Here is a 13,003-nt window from a genome sequence, read left to right on the forward strand (position 1 = left end):
CTTCCTGCTCCCCCGTGTGCTGACGCCCTGACCAATGAGATTGACATGTGGAAGAAATGAGGGTGGCCTCCGACACCAGTAATGGATCTCTGAGAAGTGAGGGTAAAAATTAGAATAGACACCCCCAGGAAGAGAGAACAATTCAAACATAAGCTACATTCAGGGTCACATTATAGGGTGTTAGTCTGACATTTCTAGAAAAGGAGATTAGTTAAAATGGTTGCGTTAGATCAGGTGCGCTAGAAGCAAGCCTGAGATGGAGATTATTTTGCAGACTGTGCTCTCCGGAGGAACCTGTAAAGAAGTGAAGGGAGGCAGGTTGGGGAAGGAGAAAAAGAGGAGCAGAGTTCAGCTGCATTTTAGCCTAACCAGATTCCACAGGTGCCTCGGAGGGTGACTGGTAGCAGAGAACTGTCCCACCTTGAGACAAGGAGGTCAAGATTTTTTATTTTCACTTCAGTTTAATCAGTTATCTGCTATCGGTGGGCCCCAGCATGGGAGGGAAATATAATCCCTCACCTCCCAGGTGTTTCTGATTGAAATGGACAGCGGTTCTTTAAGAAGGGAGCCCGTGAGGCATTAGCAGCCAGGAATCCCAGACACGGGGTGATGAATGCACTGGCCTTGTCATGGGGACCTGGGCAGGACACCAGTATCTTGAAGTTGGGTCATTTCCATTTTGCAGATATCGATGAATGTCAGAGAGATCCCCTCCTGTGCCGAGGAGGTGTTTGCCTAAACACTGAGGGAAGTTACCGCTGTGAATGTCCTCCTGGCCATCAGCTGTCCCCCAACATCTCAGCATGTATAGGTAAGGAACAAGAGTTTCCCATCACTTACTTGTGGTCAGTCATCAGACCCACAGCTCTGCCAGGGTCAGAAGCTGATGGCTGGATGTTTGCTATTCTTATTTTCTATACAGACATCAATGAGTGTGAACTGAGTGCGAACCTCTGTCCCAATGGCCGATGTGTGAACCTCATAGGGAAATACCAGTGTGCCTGCAACCCTGGCTATCATTCAACGCCCGACAGGCTGTTTTGTGTTGGTAAGTTCTATCTACACAGTATGTTGCTTTATATTTTATTAGTCTCTTTCTAAAGCACTCAAATTGTGTTTTCTGAGTTCTGTTTTCATCACTAGTTACTTTTACTTAATCTTTCTTATTTCCCTGTAAGTAAAAGTCTTTTCATAGTGGCTCACGATCTCCAGATCTCATCTCCCTTGTGTGTTTAAAGAACAGTTCAGTGAGAGGTGTGAAATGTTTTAGTTCTAACAAGTATAATTTGACCCATGGAGCTTTAGTGGTGAATGGTAGGGCATGCTTCGTTTATGCCCATGCCTCACCAGGCAAATTAGCAAGTGATTGCTAACCACCTGAACTAAATGAAGCATGATGCATGCTGTGAAAAAGACAAAAAGCACAGGGTGCCATCTCTACCCTTAGGTGGTTTATATTAGCTAAAAGGTTTAAAAGAGTAATTATTGGAAAGAAGGCTGGGATATCTTGCATTGAAATAGAAGCCAGGTCTGGCAATCCTTAAAGGTGGGGTTTTGAGGACAAGCCTTTTGCTTTGTGGCTGGTCCTCTGCAAGGTTAAGTCGTGCTGGAAAGAGTGGCACAGAAAACCCTGTGGCTTTATTGTGCCCAAAGTCAAAGTGAAACTTTGTAAACACTGCCAGTTTTTGCCTGGTTTGGGGTGTACATCATGTGGAACTGCCAAGTCTCACATGGTTTCTACCCAAAGTCATAAATCAGCCCAAATTCTTCTGAAACATGGCCCAGGACAACTCAGAACTCTAACTCAGGTTCTTAAAAAGATTTAGAACTTTAGCCAGTGAAACTGAATGTCAGGTTTATAACTGGATCTGTGACCCAGAGAGTTTTACCCATGTGGCCATTGACATATACGTTCTCATAGCACCTAGCATTTCTCCTACCTATTATGTAATTGGTTGTTCGTCTAACTGTCCAACTGCAGTTTAGCATAATTATGAAGGTAGCTCTTGTAGCTATCTCATTCACCAGTAGATTCACATCTCTAGCACATGGTAGGTGTATACTTCATATATTTTGGAGAAATCAAACAATATAGTTACTTACAGTTGCCCTAGGATGTTCTTTTTCTTTTTTTAACTTTTGCTTCACTTGACTCACGCCTGGAAAATATAAACACGTGCCATGATCATAAACACAAAGAAGGGTAATATTATTTTTATTTTTTTTCAGACATTGACGAATGCAGCATAATGAATGGTGGTTGTGAGACGTTCTGTACAAACTCTGAAGGTAGCTATGAATGTAGTTGTCAGCCAGGATTTGCACTAATGCCTGACCAGAGATCGTGTACCGGTAAGTAGGTGTGAGCCTCCTGTGAAATCTCTCAATAATAGGTAGTGATGTAGAGTGGTTCAGGGTCTGAGCTTTGGAGGTAGGTAGTCTGGAGTCCAAATCTTTGTATTGTCACATATTTTATCTGTGTGCCTTTGATAAAGGACCTTAGCTTCAGATTTCTCATCTATAAAATAGAGTTCAGGTTGCCTGTGTGGAAGAGTATGTACAGCACTCAGTATAGTACCTGGCACGTGCTCAGTAAGTGGTATATATTGAATAAAATGCAGTAGTTTCCCCATTGATCAGAACTGTGAAGAATCTCATCTCTTGGCTTATGTCAGTGCTCTTCAAGGGGCGTCGCCTGGACCAGCAGCATCAGCCTCATCTGAGAATGTGTTAGAAATGGAAAATCTTGGGCCCTGCCCCAGAACCTCTGAATCAGAAACTCCTAGGGGTAGACCACAGTAAACTGTTTCCATAACCCTCCAAGTGGTTTGGATATGTACTGAAATTTGGGAGATGCTGGTCTAATTTATAATTCCCATTGTATCACCTTGGGCTAGAAGAGCTGTGAAGGCAGCTAGAGATGAAAAATCAGGGTGGTGATAGAGGTATTGATTTTGGCTCGAGTTAAGAAGAGAACTTAGGTTTAGAAGCTGATTGTATCTTATCTGACCTAGAAAAATCTACCTTAAAAGACTGAGATATAAATTTGGCTGTAAAAATTAAATGTTGAAAATATTTTTACTAAAAAATGCACCTAAGTAGATATGCTTATTAACCAGTTTTCACTTCAGAATATCAACAAAACTGACTTTATGCATTTAAATTTGGTGAGAAAAATAAGATTTATAATAATTTTTGAATAATAAATTCACATTAGAGATAGAATTACTAATTAAATGAATGGACTTTTAAGTGGATGTGGGCCTTGCCCTAGAACAGTTTGTGTGAATCTTGAAAATGGTTCTCTCCTTTTTTCACCTGGAATATCCTGATGGGGTATTCGATGTAAAGCTTTATTTGAATTTGAGAACTATTTATCTTATGCAAATAGGCTGAGTTCATTCGACTTGCGGTCAGTTAACTTTTGTCACTGAATTAAGAGAACCGGTATCAACAACATGCCATTGTTGGTTTTATTCTCTGCAGATATTGATGAGTGTGAAGATAACCCCAATATCTGTGATGGTGGTCAGTGTACCAACATTCCTGGAGAGTACAGGTGCTTGTGTTATGATGGATTCATGGCATCTGAAGACATGAAGACTTGTGTAGGTAAGCAAAGAAAACAGAATTTTTCATTTTCTCTGGTTATTCACAACGACTGGTAAATTATAGAAAGATCAGTCTGGATATTTTGGAGTATAGTACTAACGTTCTAAAACTAGCATTTCAAAGAGCAACTTTGTTGTGACTGTGATATGATGCTCTTGTCAGATATGCGGAGTGAGTTACCACTGGTCAAGTCCAGACAGTTATTTTTGTCTCTATGCATTACTATCATTGGTCAAGTCCAGATAGAATTATTTTTGTCTTTGCATTATTTCTGTCTCCTTAGCCCTCCTTTTGCTGTCACTAGAGTTTAGACTTTTCAAATGTTCAACTAAAGGCAAACAAAATTTATTTCTAATAAAATGCAATAAACTCTATAATTGATTGTTTGATTTAGTTTCTGTTCCTATGAATTCAAATTTGTTAAAATTTACTTATGCAATACCTTATCTGCTTTTAATCCCATTCCATATATTTATTTATTTAAATATGTATTTTAATTTCAGACATTATAATTTTTATCTCTACAAGTTTGACTGACTTAGGTCTTTTTTCATACTTCTGTTTCTGTTTAATATATTCAATCATTCCTCTAGCTTTGTGAATATATGGAATACACTTATAATAACTGTTCTAATATCCTGATGTACTGATTCTGTCATTTGTGTCAGTTCTGATTCATTTCAGTAAATTGACTTTACTCTTCATTGTGAGTCATTTTTTCCTGCTTCATGGAGTGCCTGGTAATTTTTGATTGAATGCCAGACATTATAAATTATGACTTACTAGGTGCTAGATATTTTTGGATTCCTAGAAATACTCTTGAGCTTTATTCTATAAACCAGTTAAGTTATTTGGAAACAGATTGATCCTTTCAAAGTCTTGCTTTTACATTTATAAGCAGAAGTTAGTTAGTCTTGGGCTAATTTTGCACCATTACTGAGGCAAGACCCTTCTAGACACTCTACCCAAATGCCTGTGAATTACAGGGTTTTCTAGACAGACTGATAGAAAAGGCACAATTTCAGGCATTCCGTGAATTCAGAGGCTTGTTCCCTCTAATTTTTGTGGATGGTACTTCCCCAGCTTCCAGTAGTTTCCTTATATGAATCCACCAATCATTACTCACATCTGAATTCTTGACTGGGACTTTGCAGATTTCTGAAGCTTTCTCTCTGTGCAACTCCCATCTGTCCTTTGCTCTGCCCTGTGACCTCTAGTAACCTGGGCCTTTCAGGATTTCCGGCTTCTTCCCTTCAACTCAGGAACACTTCCTGGTTCCATCTGTCATCCCTTTCCTAACATATAGCTTCCTACATAGTCATCTGGGGCTTCGTGTAACTCATCTAGTTTATTTTCTTTCTCTCAGAATTGCTGTCTTTTGTTGCCTATGTTGTCCTTTTGTTGTTGCTTCAAGTGGGGAAGCAAATTCTGTGCCTATCACTTTATCTTGGCTGGAAGCAAGAATTTATAATTGAAAGTATTTAAATTGTATGACATTTATTCCTTTGGAAGAACCTTAACGAATATTTCTAAAGTCCCAGAAATTAAAATGAGTGTCATAAAAACAATAAATAATTTTTATTTTGGGAAAGAAGTGAAGTTTGTAACTACCTGCACTAAGACTATTAGTTTATGTATCCTTTCTTTTAAAACCTGGAAACTAAATTGTTGACATCATGCAAACTGAATTAAAATTTTCATCTTGTAACAGAATATGCTGTTTTGAAAAGTTTTCTAGACTGTCACATAAACAAGCACTGTATTTAGCCCAGATTCAGTCAGTTTATTTGATTACTTGTCCTTCTGCTTATGGCCCAGATAAAATGCCAATATGCATGGTTAGCTTGCAATGCAGAAAGTGAATTGAGCTCCACAAATATGAGGTATCTTTTTTTGAGTGAAAATATTTCACCCTTTCTGATTTATTTATTACAGTTGTGTTATCTCAGGGGAAAAGTATTCACTGATATCAAATAACTGGTTATATGTACTAATGATATCTATGCTTTACAGATGTTAATGAATGTGACCTGAATCCAAATATCTGTCTAAGTGGAACCTGTGAAAATACTAAAGGCTCATTTATCTGCCACTGTGATATGGGATATTCAGGGAAAAAAGGAAAAACTGGCTGCACAGGTATGTAAATGAGACAATAAAACATTAAGTAGTTAAGAGACTGCTACCATAGTTATAGATTAATACAAGTTTTAGAACTGTTAACATTTTAGAACTGTTAACATTATAAAACTTTTTGTATAACATTTTTTCATTAACTCAACTTCATTGAAATTTGTCATACTTTAGATTGGATTTAAGCTGAGCTTTTTTTCTTTACTTGTGAAACAAGGCATATTGTATAAATTACCACTATAACTAACACTACAAGTATCACATTTCTATGAAGTTAAAAAATCATATTTTAAATCAACGTAGTTAACATGCTAATTACCAAACATTCATATCCCGTTACAGTCATGCGCCACATAATGATGTTTGGGTCAGCAGAGTACATATACGACACTGGTTTCATAAGGTTAGAATGGAGCTGAAAAATTCTTATCACCTAGTAATGTTTTCGTTGGGATAACATCATCGCTCAATGTTTTTGCGGTGATGCTGATGTGAACAATCCTACTGCACTGTCATGTGAAAGGACAGCACATAAAATTGCCCCAGTAGGCTGTACCATCTAGGTTTGTGTAAATGCACTCCAGTGTTTGCACAATGACAGAGTTGCTTACCTGTGCATTTCTCAGAATAGATCCCACCATTAAGGGGCTCATGATTGTATTAAAGCAAGCCTTTCCCAATAACCTCCATTGCCAACATTTTATTTAAGGTCTTATAACTTTTTAAAGAAGTACATTTCACAGTTTATATACCGTATTTCCCCATGTATAAGACACTCCCATGTATAAGATGCACCTTAATTTTGGGGCCCGAAATTTGAAAAAAAAATATATTACATAAAGTTATTGAACTCAAGTTTTATTCATCATAAAATTAATACAATTCCTCATCCGCATGAAAAAATGGGAAATGTAAGTAAGAAAAATTTATAACCAATGTATAAGATGCACCCGCTTTTTAGACCCTAAATTTTTCGAAAAAGGTGTGTCTTATACATGGGAAAATATGGTATTCCATCTATTCTCATCAGTCTTCTAGTTCCCTAAACTAGTGTGCTTTTGATGTATTACCTTGCATTAGTCCAAATAAGTCTTTATTCCTGAGACTTAACAAATCTTATGTAGGGATAAGTAAGCCACTTGTAATGTTGTCTAATACCGTTAGCATAATGATAGCAATAAGAAAATCTTTTCATAGTATTTCTAGATTATTCTATTAAATAGCAAATAAAATGATTTACTTTCTGTGAGTAATATTGTTTTGAAATGTTTAGTTGGTATTTTCAAACTTGAGGCAGTGATATGAAGTATGTGAAATAATAAAGAGAGTTTCACTGTAATTATAGTAATATAACAGATTATGGCATATAACATAATTTAACACATAATAGAGACCATAGTGAGCTTGAATTGGGTAACTGCATAATTTCTTTACAAATAACAGATTTTAACTTCAAAAACCATTTGGCAAGTTCCTGTGACTTAACAGGAACTTGAACATTAAAATGAACATTAAAATTTTTTCAGATTGGCAATGTGGTCAGTGTACAGATCCTTTTCTAAATTATATCAACATTTTTTCAAGAAAACCCCCAAATATATTATTTTAAACAGTCCAATAATACTAAGTTTTAAAGTGATAGATATACAGAATAACACCAATAATATTACTATTGGTTTAAAAATGACAGATTCTAGTCAGATTATAAAAATAAGCATGGAGCTGGAACACTTTCATTCTCACTATATCACTCTTCAGATGAAGCATAACTAGGGCTTCATTCTAATGGCACAGTGTTTAAAATCTCAACCCCTCATGTGGTCTCTGGGGTACATATGATGCTTAGCTTGCTATATCAATGATTCAAGCTTTGTTTTAGCTTCCAGTATAAATATAGATCTTGGGGTATAAGGGGCGGTCATCTGGAAAAATAAAAATTACTTAATAGAAGCCAATACCAATGTTTTTGACTCAGTCAAACTCACTGAAATTTGCCCAGGTGATAGGCTGTTTAAAAAAGAAGTTAATCTAATGGGATAGTCTTCAGTTATAAGAAAAAGAGATCTCTAGAATTTTATTTTCAAATTACAACTAAAAGAGGGCCTGTGCAGTAGCCAATTATTTTAAGCCTTTTACCATGAAGAAAGCTTAAATTTTCATGTGACATTAATTTTAGTTTAGGTACGTGAGATATGATGTATAGGATGCCCTTGGCACAGTGCTTGATATTCAGTAGCTGGTTAAAAAATAGTAGCTACTCTTGTTATATTAAAATGAGATACAGACACAGTGTCTAGAAGCCATTTAATTGAAGACATCACCTCTAGTCTAGCAAAATTTTTATATTACTCTTAACTGACACATGCTTGAAATCAGTTTAAAGAAAGAAAACCTTACTCTGCCTGTTAAAAGGTTTGTTTTAGAAGGCTGGGCTGCACCGATACTAAGACTGCTGAGGAGAGCTGTACACCTCACGTTAAATGAGATGATACCAGTTTTACTTTAGGAACAGCAATCTTTCAGGAAATTATGTGAACAGAAACACAGCTTTGATGTCCAAGAAATACTCTCTTTTTTCCCCAAGAACCAACATCCCCCCACTTTTAAATGAAAGCCGACAATGATTTTTAATTTTGTAAAACCCAGACAGCACTGTAGGGAGAAGACCTCAATGACACGGCCCCTTTGATATCCTAGTAGCAAGGCGCATGGGATAGCCTCCTGTAAAGCGGTGGAACTCTGGGTTCTGTTCCTTGTTCTTCCACTGGTTCATTGAAGAAATCACCGAATGGTCTGTGGGGACGCAAGTGTTCCCCATGGGGAAGCACCCTGAAGTGATGTATGGAAGGAGGGGGTGCATTCGGGAGGAAGGAAAAAGAGGTCCTCTGTAAATACTGTTATTAACATCCAAGGGTATCACATTTGATTGAAAATGGCTTACATAAACAGGAGCTGGCAGCACGTCTGGTGTACTTAAAAACAAGGCTCTTTTAGCCTGCTTTTAGTTTAAAATTAGTGTCACTCACAGCTTAAAATGCCAGCAGGTTACCTTGGTGACAGCCATGTTAAAGGCAAATGTTTGTAATGTCCCAGGCAACTAATATAAATACAGATATGTATCTTGCCTAATGGGATAAGGAAGCCTACACAACAAATAACAGTGAAGAACAGACCTGAAACTCTGTGTTGGTGACAGACAAAATAAATATCCTACATTTGTTTCTATACATGTATCATATGTCTAATATGATATATATATACATACATATATATACATTTATATGTTATACATGTGTATATATACATATATATGTTATACATGTATAACATATAACGTGTGTGTGTGTGTACATATATATATATGGCCTGTAAAGGAATTATAAAAATAGGTATGCTATTTAATAGGGAGGAACTTTGTTTCATGAAAACTAAAAAAATGTCCTCTTGGTCCCAGTACAGCTTTGTCTAAACATTTCAGCTCCCTTGTCATTACTGATTGTTTCCATTTTAACAAATAAACATGTTTTTCCCCCCAATCACTTTAGCAGTGTTCAGATCCACCCACTGACTTACATTCCCAACCTACACAGATGTTAAGGGTTTCTTTTTTCTCCTTAAACTCTGTCCAAATCATGGATTGCGGGGAATGTTCGATTTAATGGAGGGAGAAAGTACATTTGTTTGACATCTAGAACACAGCTCTCTGTCCTTGGCTTAAGCTCCAAGCTGGATGACAATTGTTCTGTGGCCCATGTGCAAGGTTTCCTCTGCTCATTTTGCCTAATTGTAATTAGAAAACCAGCTGGAAGAAGAAAAACTAGGTTGCAGTTGGGTGACATCCTCGGTGGGTCCTGGCTTTCACAAGCTAATGTGTATGACCCTCCCACCCCCTCAGGTACTCACTCAATCAGTTGGTAAGGTGTACCATTAAAATCAGAGCTGTTTTCAGTAAAATAATAAGATTTCTTAGTAATTTTATTTCTCAAGCTGTGTGATTCTTTTCACCTGAGAAATGGTGAAAATGGTCTCAGTCCACAGGAGAGAATTATATACTTCAAAACCACGAGCACCCAGTGAGAATTTGTACCCATTTCCTGCCAGCTTCTTATCACTGTGAATTGTCCTGCGCTGGCCGTCAGCCTGTGAAAACGCATGGGTGTTCAGTTAAATAGTCTTGGCCCAAATTTGGATCCAAATGAAGAAATCCAAATAGCCTTCACGTTCAGCCTCTCCATTCACTCGAATGTCCTCTTTTCCAAGGCCTGATCCAGGAGGTCCATAGGGTGCCAGCTCTGCTGGGTTAGGTCCACGTCACTGCTATCTCAGTGATGGGATGTGGGTGTTTGTGGGGGTGACACAGCCTCTGCCTGTATGACCGTCAGAGAAGGCCGGAGCAGCTCAGAGCACAGCCCTTACTCGCATGTCAGTGCAATACACCCAGAGCCCATGCCTGGGGTCTGCTCAGACCCCACCCTTGCCCTTCAAGGGAGCCCTGCAAATAGGACCGGTAAGTGTGTGAAAGAGCTTTGGTCGGGTTCCGGAAGTTGCAATGTCAGCCCTAAATTTGAATTTCTTTGCTTTTCTTGGCTTGTGCTTATTCTTAATCTTAAAAAGGAATTTTCTGTCTGAAACAAACTTGTGGGGGAAAGAGAACATTTGTACAGAAAGAGATGTTCTTGGCAAGCGTGTGCTATGTTTCCTTCACATTATTGAGGACCAGAGTGTGTGAATGCAGCATTTTTGTTTGCTTGTTTTCCTTATGGCTCAGTTTCCCCTTCTGTTTGTTTTTATGATGAAGTGCAGTCGTAGGCTCAAGTCTGCCATGGAACCAATTAATAGATAATAGTGGGCACATGCATGCACACACACACACACACGCAGAAACTTTTTATTCAGAGATGCCTTCATGCTTTATGACCAACTCTTTTTAATTCACTTGTCACATACTGAGAGTGTAAGGCATTGAGATGATGACTTACACAAACACTCACAGAACGGGGGTTGAATTACCCCTGAGGTACTTTTTCCTAGTATCCTAAAGCCTGTGATGCATGACCTCTTTTTTTTTAAGATTTTAATTATTCATTTGAGAGAGGAGAGGAGAGAGAGAGAGAGAGAGAGAGAGAGAGAGAGAGAAGGGAGAGGAACAGGAAGCATCAACTCCCATATGTGCCTTGACCGGGTAAGCCCAGGGTTTTGAACCGGCGACCTCAGCGTTCCAGGTCGATGCTTTATCCACTGTGCCACCACAGGTCAGGCGATACACGGCCTCTTGATAAATTCTTCTCACCCTGAAAAAGTGTGGTAAAATTGCAAAATATTTTCTTGAATTAGAAATTTATATTAACACATTAGTGAAAAAAAAAGAAAAGGAGGGGGACTCTCCTTTTAAAATAAATTGTAATTAATTGCAACACTAAATATGGAAGGTAAAAAAAATCCATATAAAAATAAGGGTAACTTTGGTCATTAGAAAACTGGAAAGAAAAAGATAACAGAATTACTAGATTGATAGACTGTGATAATCGCTGAAAATGATACTTAAAAGAAAAGATTAGTGAATGTTTCTGTCAGTCTGTGAAACTCACCAAGATTTTGAAAACTCCATAAATTCTGGACCTAGAATAAGGTCCTGATGTAACTAAGGAAATCAGCCGGATGTAGGCAGCTGTGGCCTACGGGGAAGAATACTAGGCAGTGAACAGGAAAGTGAGTTACTGGTGGTCTGGGCTCCGCCCCTCCCTGACTTTGGGGCCCTTGAAGTCTCCATGCCCTTTGGGATCCCTGTATCCTCCTCCTCTGAGAAACTGAGGATGAGGAAAGTAAAATTCTAAATTCTTTCCACTTAGGAAATTCCTTGATTTCATAACATCTGGAGCCTTCAATGCCTAGGCAATTGAAGCTCAGTATTTCTTCCTAATTCAGAAATTATGACAAATAAAAGAGGGAAATTAAAATGACTCCACAAAAGTGCTAGTTTGCATCATTAACCCTAAGGGGAGTGATTATCTGAGGAAGAGAGAAGTGCCCATGGCCCTGCTTGGGAGCCCAGTAGGTCAGGCTTACTCTCTTGAATTCCCATGCCTACTTACCACTGTTATACCTGGGCTGGCGTTCCCCTCATTTCCCTGGAATGTGCCATGCTCAATTATTCACTTGGTTAAAGCTCCCAGACACAAGTCTAAAGCTGCCTGGTATGTGCCTCCCTTGACCCGCCTTAATAACTCAATAGGTTCATGTGGCTGCCAAGGCTACATTAAAATTCACCCATACAATACATGGTGATTGTAAGAACACTTTTTCAGGCATGTTTTCATTTTACGATTATTAGTGATATTGCAAAATATTTTTGTAGGAAAATGTTATTTTATTTTGTGTTTGTTCTGGAAGTTACAAAGAAGCCAAAGATCCTAGGACCATTTCAGAGCTTCAGATGAAATATTTGGCAAACAGCAGGTTTCCAAACATTTTTAAATCGTTTAATTGGGCTCCTTAAGTAAACAAAAGGGTAAACATAAGTTGCTCGCCCAGTTTCTTTTTCATGCCGCTGTTCAAGCAATCACATCACTCCACATTCTTGCAATATTTTATATGCCAAAATTATCCTTCTTGACCTAAGTTTTGTGTTAGACGTTGGTTTTCCTATACAGACATAATATTCATACTTACGAGTTCTTGTTCTTAGTTAATAAAAAAAGTTGATTATGAGATTAAGTACCTGGCTTATTATCTAATGGATTGATTTTAGGAAATAAGATGATGATACCAATTCCAATTCTGATCACTAACTAGATGTCATAATTCAACTAAATGCTGACACCATTTTCAGGCAGACAGTGTCAGATTCCACAAGTTAAGGGCTTAGTCCCACAGGACTGTTCCCGTTTCAGCTTCCAACTGCAAGTGTAGGTTTGTCACCTGTGCACGCTTCTGACAGATTGGCTATACATCAGAGGTTCCCTCGGCCTCTTCCTTGGGTTTGATTAGTTTTCAAGAGCAGCTCACAGAACTCAGAAAAGCAGTTTACTCACTAGATTACCAGTTTCATATAAAAGGATATAATTGAGGAACATCCTGATAGAAGAGATGCTTAGGGCAAGAGATAGGGAAGGAATGTAGGACCATATGAAGGAGTGTGCTGTCCCAGAGAGCACACTCGAGTCTCCCTGTGTCCCTTAACCTGGAAGCTCTTCAAATCCTGTTTTATTTTGTTGTTTTATGTTTATTCAGTGAGAGGAGGGGAGGCAGAGAAAGACTC

The 13,003-nt window shown here is 38.2% G+C and overlaps 1 protein-coding gene across 1 annotated transcript in view; it reads left to right on the forward strand.

The window, feature by feature from the left end:
• The window catches only part of FBN1 (fibrillin 1), a 250,417-nt gene that overhangs the window by 172,063 nt on the left and 65,351 nt on the right, over positions 1 to 13,003 (forward strand). Inside the window, exons 28-32 of the mRNA XM_066344305.1 lie at positions 686 to 811; positions 923 to 1,048; positions 2,230 to 2,352; positions 3,487 to 3,612; positions 5,626 to 5,751. Of these exons, the coding sequence (XP_066200402.1) occupies positions 686 to 811; positions 923 to 1,048; positions 2,230 to 2,352; positions 3,487 to 3,612; positions 5,626 to 5,751 (627 nt within the window). The remainder of the gene's footprint in view (positions 1 to 685; positions 812 to 922; positions 1,049 to 2,229; positions 2,353 to 3,486; positions 3,613 to 5,625; positions 5,752 to 13,003) is intronic.

This window comes from Saccopteryx leptura, chromosome 6 (assembly GCF_036850995.1).
Source record: "Saccopteryx leptura isolate mSacLep1 chromosome 6, mSacLep1_pri_phased_curated, whole genome shotgun sequence".
NCBI classification, from domain to species: domain Eukaryota; kingdom Metazoa; phylum Chordata; class Mammalia; order Chiroptera; family Emballonuridae; genus Saccopteryx; species Saccopteryx leptura.